Genomic DNA, 13,331 nt, shown 5'->3' with positions numbered 1-13,331 from the left:
CAGCGCAAAAAAACAAAGTGCAACTTATTTTTTTAGATTAATTAGTTTAAAAACAAACAAAAGTTTATTTAAAGCTATAAACTACCAAGTATTTAACAAAAATAAAGTTTAACTATGTTATAGAAACAGAATATGATATTTCAAAGGTATTAATTTTTCAAAGATCAAAAGAAAATAAGTTATAAAGAAGTCCAACTGTTTAGTAGTAGCTAAAACAATACTACGTAAAAATAAAAATTTTGAATAGAAAATGTTTTTATTTGTACTGTGAAAATTTAAGTTGAAGACTTGTTAGGTAATTAGATATATTTATCCTAAAATAGTAAGAAAACGGTAACGGATAAGATTTTAACGAGTAAGTTAATTCATCAAAAAATGAACTTTCAAGACTAGATTACCAATAAATTTGTTTTAATGCAACTATTCTTTGGATGAAAAAGTTAAAACATAAGAATAGTGAATCTTGAAAAACAGTTTAAGGTATTGGAAGTGTAAAAATTTCTTTTATGAAAAAGGTTTGTCTAGAAATATTATTTTATTAAACAGAATATACACATTTTATCGACTATCGATCATATATATGAGAAATCAAAAAACATAATTTTTTAAATTTTCAAAAGCTGATTAAATTAAATTTTTTAAATGTTTAAAAATAATTAAACTTTTTTCACTCAAAGTTATGTTTGGTTGCAACGATTATTTAAACAAATATTTTCTTGCTCTTTTTTTCTTTTTCTCCAAGAGCAGCAAAAAAATATGTACTCTGGAAACTTCTCAAGTAAAACTTTTGCTTCCCTTTTCATTAAACTGGAAAAGTTCAATAGTAAAATTTAAAATAAAACAGGCTAATATAAGTGATACATTTTTTTAAATTAAAAAGAAAATAACGAATTGAACAGAGTCAATTAAATCAAATGTTTCATAAAACTTAAATAATAAAAGGAAAAATAATAACTAGTTTTGTAATGTTAAAGCTTTAAAAAGAAACAAATTACATGATAGAAAAGAAAACTTACCATTGATTTTAGTAAACTAATCATGTAAAACTTTTAATTTATAACTAGATATCTTTTTAAAAGCTTATAAACCCTTTGCAAATAGAATCTTGTATTTTTAGCTGTAGAAATCCAGAATGGTTTTAATTAATAACGATCTCGACTGAAACTTTGTCGTATAAAGATTTTTTTATCCGTATATTTACAAAAATCATGTTTACTTGCTGTCTTATAAAACTTGAAATTAATTTTGTAAAATTATTGTTCAAATTCTTTAACTTTAAGTCATAATTTTTTTAAGAAGTTCAGTAATAAAAACTCAATAAAAATAGGGTGTGAAATATAAAGAATGTAAATTGCTTATCTTTAAATTCTTTAAAAAAATTGTGTTGTATATTTATCAAAAAAAAACTTTAATGATATAAAATTTATTTATTGATTATTTTTAATTTTTTATTAACTTACAAATTACCACAACGCAGTAATTAAGGACGTATATATACTTTTCTTTCGAGGTGTTTTGTAGTATTAGTAAAACTTTAAGACTTTGTTTGTAGTGCTACTGAGCGAAAATTTACAAAACCAAAATTTAATAAAAAATAGAACCAATTTTAAATGTTAGAACTTTATGCAGATAAAGTAAAACTGTTAACTAACGGCTAAAATATAGAAAATAGACAAATCTATCCATTTTTCAAAAAAGACTAACTGTTTAACATAAAAATAAATAAAAAATATTGATAAGATGAATAATAACAACATTTGAGTTTTAGCGTAATTTGTACGTTTTCCAATGCATAAATAAAATTAAAAGAACTATTAAACAAAAGTGGATGCAGGAACAACAGTTTTTCTTGAAAAATATTTGAACATATCGAAAACTATATGCTCTACGAGCAGTATCTTCCTAAATATCAAAAATATTTTTTATGTTCTTTTAAGTTCTTAATAAATTACATTCATGTAAAAGTTCGTACGAATTTTTTTTATTTAATTAATTTATAAAACCAACCATGAAGAAAGGAAATAAAGTATTGGGTTTAAGCACTCGCTGAAACGAAGACAAGTGTACTCGATAGAACCGTACATCCAATCTGCTTCCGTGTAGTTTGATGTGCGGTTTCGAGCAGAATAAATGTGGTAAACTACAAAATAAAAATGAATATTAATGTTATACTAATGAAGAAACTAGTAATTACAAAAACATGACTTTGTAAAAGACTTTGTTTTTTATTATTTGTAGTTTCACGTGTTTTTAGCCTGTACAAAACACAATTATAAGTTTATTGATTTGCTCATTTATAGATTCACTTGTAAACTATTTTTTTAAACAGTTAGTTACACTTAATAACTTAACATTTGTTCTCACCAGTTCTTGGCAGATAACCAATCATAAACGATCCAACAAGCAATAAAATTTGTTTTATTGCTGTGTTTTCTTTTTTTCTCCGTTTAAGTTCGCATTCATTTAATGGGTTTTGATTAAGTCGCATGGTTTCTAATAAGTAGGCAGTTTTATATTTTAAAGTAAAAAGTTATTTAGTTTTAGCTTTACATTTACGTTATAGTTTTTGTCGGCCATTATCGGGGTAAAAAGTTCAGTATGTGTTAGAAAAATTACAGCAATATTACTAAATAAACTTTTATAATTCCCAACTGAACATTATTATGTTTATTGTTTTAAAAGCTGTAAATAGAATAAGACTTTTGTAATTTACTTCATATTTCGACTTATCTAGTATTTGTATCTAAAATGAATACATGGTTTAATTTGTTCTATGTTGCAAAATTTGTTTAAAAGTTTCAAACACTCGTGTATAATGTTTTATTTGTTGTTAACAAAATAATGTTACAGTTAATTTATAAGATAAATGTTGTTAAATGTTTTATATAGTAGTAGGGAGTTTTTAGACATATCAAACTTGTTTCTATGTTAAAATGAAAAATATATTTTGATATTTGGGTATTTTTCTAAATACTTTGATTAGTTTAACAACATAGTTTGAATATATATAAATGTGGTATTGTAGATATTATTGCCAGTTGTTTAGCTCAACGTACATAGTTCTGACCCCTCTTCGAGAGATTAAGAGTTCGAATCTATGTCTTAGTAAGCCACTTGATCGACCGTGGCAAAAGTTAAAGTGATGAATCTTAAAAATTAGGTATGATTATAAGATAAATTCTTTAGTAATAATCTGATTAACGCCGGCACGTTTTTTACATTTTTAAATCTACAGACTTAAAACTTTTTAGTTTTGTTTTAATACTGTGAAAAAATAAACTTTAACTTGATGTTTTTATTGCTACATGAAACATAACTTTATAGCAAAAATATAGTAAAATTTAAAGAGATAGTGTATTATAGTTTCTTACTTTTTGAAACTTATGAAAGGAGATTTTTTAATTTCAAAAACTATTTTTTGTAATCGCTAGCTTAGTGATTTTAAGTTTCGTACTAAAGCAATCAAGTTTGTAATTTTATTTATAACTGTTCAAAATATAGTTTTAATTGTTTGCTAATTTGTTTTTATTTTGTTTTTATTTATAATTTTATTTATATTAATTTTAGAAATTAAACTAGTCTAATAAAGCTTTACTAAAATTTTCTATATTTGATATTTTTTTAGATATTTTTTTTGTTTAAACTTTTTATTTATAGTCAATGTGCTGTGTCATAACAAGTGTTTCTATCTCTGACAAAGCGGTAGAATAGGTAAAGATTTAAAAAATACGATTTAATGAATAATAAAAAAATACGTGTTTAGCTTTAATATAAACTATAACTACTTTGAAAATTAACTAGAAGAAAAAAGAAAGTTAAATACAGCTTTTATTATTATTATTATTATTATTGTTGTTATATTGATTTTGAAACTTAACTAAAATTTAAACTTTACCTTAAACTTAATCTTAATATAAAATTTAATTTGTTTAGCTTTTTAAGTAAAAAATTGTTTTCATTTTAATTTAATTGTTAAAATGCTATTTTCCATGACTGTCACATATCTTTTTAGATTTATTTAAGCACTGACGAGGTCTTTGACCGAAACTTAGTTTGTAAAATAAATTATTGAAAGAATAAATTCATAAATTATATACTTAAAGCAATCTTAATATTTGTTTTATATTTTGCTAATTAGATTTTTTTTTATAATCAATACTTTTTTAATAAACGTAAGCTGCATTTGTTTTTGCGAAACAAATTTTTATAGTTTATTTTATCAGCAAATAAAAGTTAAGAAGTTATAGTAATCAAAAGTAAATTTTATAGGTTAAAAAAGTAAAAAGAAAGACTGTTTAATGCTAAGACATAAAAAATGTTTACCTTAGCACAAAAAACGTTTAAAAAGAAAAACCTGAGTTTTTCCGAGATACATTCTTGCGCTTTTTTCTCATTTTCATTAAAAGAAATACCATTGCACTAGATAAGATTAAAGTTCCAAGTATAGGTATATACAGAAACGTTGTGTAAGAGATCAAAGAGTACAGTTTAAAAGCTTCTAACCTTTAAATAACATTATCAAATAAAACTTCATAGTAACATAATTTTGAATTTTCAATTTTTTATACATTTTAGTTAAAGCTTTTAAAAGTTTTTTTTAATGTTTTTGTTTTATATTTTTTTAGTTGACAAAAGAACATACAAAGCCCATATCAGCATATAATAAAACTTACCAATCTATATCCAATGCACAGACAGCTCTCATTCTGTTTTTACGCTCGTTTTCTCCAGCTACAGATACAAAAGTTGCTGCTGGAAAAAACCCAGCAGAAAAACTTAATAACCAAAAAACTACGATGACAGTCTAAACAAATTAACTGATATAAATAATATATAATTTGTTTTATTGCTTACCTAAAATTTAATAACCTTGATGTGTGATTTTTTCACTTTGATGTACAATAATGGTTTGTGTATTGATAAAAACCTTATGACTGTGAAAAGGAAAATAAGTATAGCTGTCAAAAACTGCATCCAAAAGTTCATTCCCCATAAACTCTTTTAAAATTAATTACTGTTGAAACATAAATCTTTATAAAGATAAGTTATAAATGGTATAATTTTTAACAAACTTAAAGTAACTTAAAACTTAAAAAATAGCTTCTAGAATAAACATATGAACATTAGTTTTCATATATTTATTACTTATTTTGTAAAATAGTTTTAAAAATAATCAATAAGTTTAAATTCCAATACAAGTTATAGATCATATTTAACTTATTTTTCATTTTTATCAAATTTAGATTTTAGACCTAAACTCAGAAACATAAAAATGAAGCGGATAAAAAAACAGAAGTTAAAAATATTTTGTCCGATGACCTAATGCACGATGAACCTTTCGGTTATCGAGTCGCACACCTCTTGGATACCTTTTAACGTCTTGTCCAAACCATTTCGGATAACAATAATTGTAATAATATTATTAATGTTCGGCCTAAGTATAAAAAGTTTAAAATATTTGAAAACTAGTTAAGCTAAAAAAAATACTAAATAACCAACTTTAAAAAAGTTGCTACGTTTTTAGTTTAGTACTAAGATTTTAATACTACAATTGAAAATAAGTTTTTTTAATGACAACTAGTAGAAACAAAAGAAAATATATTTTTTGCGAGTAAGTAAATTACACCATCTATTAATAGCTGCCAGTATGCATAATAAATAGTTTACTAAGTTTTACTGACTTTGCACATTAGATTAGGCACGGATGAGTCATTAAACCCCCATGTGAGTCTGTACAAGAAAAAAGGACTTATGATTGATGATAATAGATCTGAAACGCACAAGCTTAAAATTACTATGTTGCTTGTCGACCTGAAAAAAAAATCAACATTTGCAATCAAAAAAAAAAGAAAAGTCTGAGAGTTGTGCAGTTTTTAAGTTGTTAACGTTAAGGGTAGAATACAATAAAATTAGAAAAAATTGAAATATAAAGAAGAAAGTATAAACTATTTGTAAATTTAAACAAATTAAAAGTTTATGGACTATGAGCAAATGTTTTACCAAATATACAGTTTATTTAATGACTTACTTTTTAGAATCAAACAATTATGATGAAATATTGTAGAAAATTAATTAATTAATCTAATTCTAAAACCAAACTATACTTCAAAGTCTAAAGTTTCTTATTGTTAGTTTTTAATTAGCTTATTAAAAGTTAATTGTTTTGAAATGACTCTTATTTATACATAAATTACAGTATAAATTGCTTCTTAATTTCTATTTTTAACAAAATTAGAGTAGTAATTAAAATTAAACCAGAAAGATTGTCGTATTTGTTAAAGATATTGATAAATCTACTTAAATAAGATTATGTATAAATTAAGTTTAGGACTATAAATGTTCATATTTTAGAAACATATAATTTGATCATACCAATTAGATCATCAGAACACAATCCTTCGGTAGACTGAGACTGGTTTCGTCTTTATTAGGACTCATCAATCAGCCACAATCGAAAAAAGCTTGTGGTCTGATGATCGAATTAGTATGATAAAATCTTATGTTAAATTTGAGCTTATCTCACGGCATACGAAAGTCAAGGTTTAGGCTCTGTAGAATTTCGCTGACGTTTTCGTTGATCGTACTTAAAAGACAGTAGCACTTTATTTTCGACTTTCACTTTTTATTTATGAAAAAAACTACCAATAAAAAAATGCATATGTAACCAGTTGTACTGTAAAACTGCACCAAATACGGGTGAGATGAATAATGTTTTAAAGAGTAGTTGAAAATGTTCAAAATTTATTAGTTTAATAATCTTTAAATCTATTAGTTAAAATAAATGACTTAAACAAATATTAAAACTTTTAAAAGATTTTCTAAATTTTAATTGATAAATATTTTATCTTCAAAGCTTTTTTTTATTTTTTTTATTTAAATATTTAAAATTTATATCAGGTATCAGAAAACTGTGTTCCGTCAAATAGAAGTAACCTGCCCGAAGTTTAAGTTAAACGTTCAAAATAAGCTACACAACCATAAATTTACTGGTCGTTTAACTGAGACATTGAGCTTGTACTAAACTAATGATTAAATCATTGTTAATTTCTAACATAACTTTAATAGTCTAAATTTACATAAAAACAGCCCACGGTAAAAATTGTTTATGAAATTCGGCCAATTACTTTTAAAGGGCGGCCAACCTTTGGCCTAATGATTGGTCTGTAACGTAAAAAGATAATTTGTTAAAAAACTAAAGCTTTATTTTTTATGCAACTTCAAAAATATTTCAAATTTGTATAAAAAGTTAAACTAAAGCTTACAGCTTTTTTTTTTTTCACTTTTGTAGTGTAACTCAGATCCTGCAAGAATTTTGTTGCATTGAAGAAGTTTATGTTTCGTGTACTTAAAAAAGTATTTACTAAATATAAATAGATAAATATATTTATATACGACTAATTTGTTTACCGTAATTTTTTTTAAATAAAAACTTTACTCTTTCTAGAACATTAATTTAACTATTTAGATTTGTTTACCATTAAGCACTACAAATGCTACTCTGTCAGATTTACAAAAGTATGAAGTGCATTTGCCTTTAAAACAAAAGTAGTTGATTCCAATGAAAATAAAACCATGTCGTTTTCGTATAAATTGATTAAAAAAAATAGTTTAAAAAGACGCGTATAAATTTTTTTAAATATGTTTAACTATTTTAAACTAGAAATTTTCATTTAAAACTTAGAAAAACTTGTTTATAGTTTTCATAGTGACTGTTTTCATTTTATATATAACACTAACTACACATAAAAATTCGTACGTAAACATTCTTATTTCTCAAAAGTTAAAATAACTTGTCAGCTATTGTTTAAATAACCAAACACTAACTTGCAGAGTATATCTGAACCAGTAATTACAACAAGTGTAAAAGCGTTTGATATTAAGCCAAACACGGCAAGTGGGATAAGAATAGCAGCTAGTAGCTTTGTGTGCCCTTCTTTTATCGGATCATACTGGAGTTCACTTTCTAAACTTTAATCATATGTGTTACCAATAGTTTTTTATAAATTTTACTTTTAACTTGAAATAAAAAAAAACTAGTCTGTTACTCTTTTTAAGCGCTCGTGAGTTTGAAGGTAAGAACGATTTGTTGTAAAATTATTTTTAGGTTACAAAATTTATTAAGAATATTTATTGACATAAGTTTTATGTAAGTTTTTATATAAACTCAGTGAAAATTCAAAATGTATATATCACAAAGTTCTTTGTCAAATTAAATTTTTAATAATAATTTTTTTTATTACTGTGACGGTTTTAGAAACCTAAAGACTGTTAAATTTAAATATGTACATATTTTTTATTATTTAAAAGTAGTTTTCATAAAGCTCTTAAAGTTTGAAATAACTATTAAGTTGTAGTAGACACTTACCTTAGATGTAATTGTTGTGTGCAGTTTATAATTTTTTGCTCCTTAGAATCCATTTTCTTAGAATAAACACATATTTTAATTATTAATGTATTTTATAAGATTAACTAGTCAAATTTTATAACTTAAAACTATGGTAAAAAAAGCAAGTTAAAATGTAATTTTTAGAACTTTTCTACAAGCCTGTATGCAAGTAGAAATAAAGACACACATCCAATACTAACTTTTTTAGTCGAAAGGCAAAACCTTCTGTTTATTTTTACTATATTTTAGTAGTAAACTAACTCGTAAAAAAAACTATCAGGTCAAGTATAAAGTTATAAACACAGAGAGTATTAATATTTTGTTTGCTTTCAATTCATGAAATAATTTTTACTCTAAATAAAAAGTTTAATATGTTTGATCTGTGGTCAAAGTTGTAAGTAATTTTATTTGTTGACTTTTATTGAATAATAAAGCTATAAAATTATTAAAAAGTGTAAACTTTATAATTTATAGTATTAATAAACGTGAAAAGAAACATGTTTATAAGTCTAATAAAATTCTAAAACTTGAGTTTAGTGATAAAATTTCAGTAGTACTTTTAGCAACTTATAGTTATATAATTTACAAAAGTAAACACAAACCTAAGCAGATTTACTTTTTTTTTTACTTAAGAAAGAATTAATAAGGAAAAACTTGACCATATTTTAGAATAGGACATAATAGTTTTCATTAAATTTTGTAAAAATGAAAAAAAAAAAGAATAATAGTCAATAACTAGATTTTTTCTAGATACTGTATTAATACACCAACGAGAACTAACTTGTACTTATATGACTACGTTTATGTTTATTGTTATGCTTTATTAACCCAAAAAATTTATTACAGTCTTATAAGCAAAAAAACTGGAATTAAACTACATTTAGTAGTAAAAAACCAAAACTTTATACAACTATATGCTATCCTTTAATGACTTAATCTTTTTCATAAGCTAGTTTTGACTATTTTTATAGTTTTTTTGTTTCTTTAACACTTAAAAAAAAAAACTACTACACCATTTGGCTTTTGGTAAAGTCCATTTTAAAAGCTGTCAGATAAATGATGAAAAACTACACATGAGAAACTAGTATTACAAAACTATATATAAACAGTATTTTTAAGAATATACATTTTTATCAAAAACAAACAAAAACATACGCTTAGTGAAAAAAATCACAAGTTAAAATTATTCAGTTTTTCTGACATATGTTGAGACAACCTTTTGTTTGAACAGTAGGCATATAATTTTACTGTCAACGATAAACCTACCTTCCGTTGTAACATTACAAGAATTTTAGGCACAAATTAGTTTATTATGAATGTTCGAAGCTAGTTCTTTATTTAAAAAAATGGTAATAAATATATTTAAAAACAATATTAGATTTTAATAAAATAAAGAGAAATGTAAAAAAATTCTAAAAGTAATGTTTCCTTATATATTCAATTTGTTTGCTTTTGTTTATGTTCACTTTGCAACGCATACATAACTGTTCTTAAACTCAAATAAACCTAACTATTTTTATACACCTGATATGTACAAATCTAAAAAACGTTATTTTTTACAAATGTTTTATAATAAAAGATATTGATAAAAAGGTTCGCAACAATACTATTTGATAGTAAAATGACTTTATTTATTAAATATTTAGGCGTTATTGTTTATTGTTATGTGCTTTACTTATAACTTTTAGAATGATCAACTTTCTAAATTTTGTTTCCTAGAGTATTATTTTTTATGTTTTTATCTTTTATTTTTTATTAAAACATTTGTATTGCTAAATACAACTAAATCAAATAACTTTTATTTTATATTTTATCTAAAATAAAAATCTTACATAAATTGAATAATTTAACTTTTTGTTAAAATGCATTCTAGATTCTTATTTTTGTTTAGTATTTAAAAAAAAACTTGGTTTATTTAGTACCATAAGTTTGCATTTACAGATTACCTATTTATAAACTCTTTATTGTTATAATATTCTTTTTTATCCACTGTAAAACGGCTTTATTAAAATAAAATATAAAATGCCACAAAACAGGGAAAGTTTTTATTTAAAAAATACTTAGAAATATAGTTGTTGTAAAAAAAATCTTTTATTATTGAAAAAAATCATTACATAACTAACTTTTTGCTAATGTTATTTTTTTAAGTTTAATTACCTACTTTAAGTAAATAAATTTATATAACGCTAGAGCTAGACTATTATACTTTATTATTATTATTGTTTAAAAAATAACAGTCTTTTTTTAGGTACAAAATAAAGTAAAAACGATAAGTGGTTTTATATGTAAAAATATAAAGCTTATATTTTTAAAATGAATTATACAGTAATCTTCCTTTATTGTACCAACATATGTTTCTGTGTGTTAACTAATCAACACACTTCAACTGGGTTCTGTAAAAAAATCACTGTAATATAAGAATAGAAGCATATAATAAAGTAGGTGTATATGAAAACTTTTGTTTAGAAAAATAAATAGTATTTAATCTAAACTTTACATAAAACTTTCCAAAAGTTTTGAAAATGATTAACTATTATACTGAACTATGTTTTTTGTTTTGGTACATTGGTTTATAACGCCAGCCTTTTTTCTAGTATTGATAAGTTAAAACAGGTTAAGCCTAGAAGCAAAACAAAATATGAAAAAAGCAAAAGAAAAACTTAAAAATCCAAAAATAAACTATAATAGAAAAAAGTTTTAAAAGTTATTTTCATTCTATTTGTTGTCCTAAATTAAAGAAAACAATACCCAAAAAAGTTAGTAATTAATATATACTTTTTTGTATTAAGTTAGTTATTAAAAATGCTTTAATTTAATCGCTCATGTTTATAGCTTTTGTTGATTTATAATTAAAAAATAATAATTACATCATTAATATAAAGCTGTACTCTATACTTTAGTCCTAACAACCATACATAATAGTAAAATTCTACCTATAACTGACTACAAACTGTTAAATTTTGAAGGTGTTGCTTATTTCAAACATTAAACTAATAACAAAATAATAATATACGAACAACAAATACTCTTAAAAATGTATCTCGTAAAAATCAGAGAGTAAATATCAGGTTTAAAGCGAAATAATTTTAGTAAGTCAAGTGTTTTATAATGTAAATAAAAATAGAATTTGTAATATTAAATCAAAGAAAATAACACGCAAACCCAACCAAAAGCTTTAACCGTTAGTATGCATATACATATTTACTACGAATGGATCACTGCATCACATGCATTAAAATCAATAGTTTTTTCGAGACGAATGAAATTAAAGGCGCTGTTATTGCACATGAAAAATTTATAATCTTTTTAGAAGTTTGAAGTTGATAAAAAAATTTTGCAGTCTGTTTTCAGTTTTTAGTTTAAGCTTTTTCAAAGTATATAAGAAGTTTGGTTTTAGTTACTGAAAATTTAAGTATAATTCAATAAACTAGTAATAAAAAAAACCTATTAAAAATAGATTTCAAAAAATATTTTTTGATACTTAGATTAAAAAAAATAAATACTATATCGAATTTAAGTTGCGAACAATTTCCAATATAAGTTTTTAAGCATACACTTAAACTAGCTGTTAGTAGATGATTTTTTTTTTGTGAAGGTCTTAGATTGGCTTTAATTCATAGTTGTTTTAAAAGTAGAAAACATGTATAACGAATTTGAACAGTGTAAGTCTTTTAAATTAAATTTTATATTTACTGTAAAAGTATTTTAAAAATACTAACATTTAAAATTTTTCATACGTCTTTTTTGTAGCTTATTTTCTAAGTTGTGTATAAATAAGTTTAAATTATAACTATGATTGTAAAGCACAAACAGTTAAATAAAGAACTTTATTAAAACTATTTTTATAGTATTTTTATTTAAGCACAAATATCTATAAGTTATTTTATAATATGAAGTATACCAAAAATAGCTATAAAGTAATTATTCTATACTTGACATACTTTTCGATAACATTAATAAAATATGACTCACTACATATTAAGATGCTGATAAATATAAAATTTGTAGCAAAAAGTCAAAAGTTTTTAAAATTTGTATGCTACATATGAATCGTTATAATTTATTAATTTCTGTTTATTGTATAATTTTGGCTTATTTTAAAAACAAAAATTAAAGTTATCAACTTTAATCCAAAGAAATAAGTACTAACTTATTAATTTTGGAGATAATTTATAACACATTGTTTTACTCAGTTTAATTAATCAAGTAGTTAGATCCTCATTTAAATAAAAACTAAGTTGTAAATAAGGATCTCATTAATGTCGTTGATTATCTGAGTGAAACATTAATTTATGAACAAATTCTTAAATTGATAAATTTGTACTTTTTGTATACCGTGAATGGTTTAAAATACATGTCTAATATTTTCGGAATTATTTTTACAGTTGCTTCAAAGACTAGATGTCTGGAAGATTATGCCAGTAGATTGTTTTGGAATTCAAGAAATGTACCTCCAAGTTCAATTTTGAAAACTTTGAACTATTTTGAAAGAACATTACTATCGTAAGACCTTCTTATTAAATAAAACATAAGTTTTAGTTAATAATAAAATATTAATATAGATTAAAAAATTCATATCCAAGTTTATTTAATACAAAAGTTACTTATTCTTGTTTTAGAAATTATTCGTCAATCTTAAATTTAAAAAACACATTTTTACAAATTTACAAAGAGTTTCTTTGTATAGTGTTATTTTAATCAATGAAATTAAAATAGGGATATTAAAAACAATTACTGTTTTGTATGATTTAAAAAAAATCTTTATATCAAACCTATATGAACGTGAAAACAAATGAATTTAGTGCTTAGTAGTTGCACATTATTGTAAAATTTGAAAAATACTAAACTTTAAGTTTTTAATTGAGATTTGCTTTACAAACGTTGAGAATTTCTAATTGATAAAAATACAACTTATAAACAAGTTTAGTTTTTAATTCGATGTCTA

The 13,331-nt window shown here is 23.1% G+C and overlaps 1 protein-coding gene across 1 annotated transcript; it reads right to left on the bottom strand.

Moving 5' to 3' along the window:
- Nucleotides 1-1,699: 1,699 nt before the first annotated feature.
- On the bottom strand, nucleotides 1,700-8,418 carry LOC145844860 (uncharacterized). The gene is made up of 8 exons (XM_082952280.1): nucleotides 8,366-8,418; nucleotides 7,825-7,968; nucleotides 5,682-5,811; nucleotides 4,674-4,804; nucleotides 4,355-4,503; nucleotides 2,365-2,493; nucleotides 2,008-2,140; nucleotides 1,700-1,703 (listed from the first exon to the last, which is right to left on the bottom strand). The coding sequence occupies exons 1-8, from the start codon at nucleotides 8,416-8,418 to the stop codon at nucleotides 1,700-1,702; spliced, it is 873 nt and encodes a 290-aa protein (XP_082808406.1).
- Between the last annotated feature and the right edge of the window lie 4,913 nt (nucleotides 8,419-13,331).

The sequence above is a fragment of the Thalia democratica genome, chromosome 9 (assembly GCF_965202585.1).
Source record: "Thalia democratica chromosome 9, ktThaDemo2.hap1.1, whole genome shotgun sequence".
NCBI lineage: Eukaryota > Metazoa > Chordata > Thaliacea > Salpida > Salpidae > Thalia > Thalia democratica.
Note: the sequence above shows the minus strand (reverse complement) of the source record. Positions and strands in the feature narration are given on the sequence as shown.

Coding starts and splice junctions, on each gene's coding strand:
- LOC145844860 (XM_082952280.1), bottom strand. CDS start 8,418: ATGGATTCTAAGGAGCAAAAAATTATAAACTGCACACAACAATTACAT. Junction 7,969..8,365: donor ACACAACAATTACATCTAAG/GTAAGTGTCTAC, acceptor ATATGATTAAAG/TTTAGAAAGTGAACTCCAGT. Junction 5,812..7,824: donor GGTTCAGATATACTCTGCAA/GTTAGTGTTTGG, acceptor TTTTTTTTTCAG/GTCGACAAGCAACATAGTAA.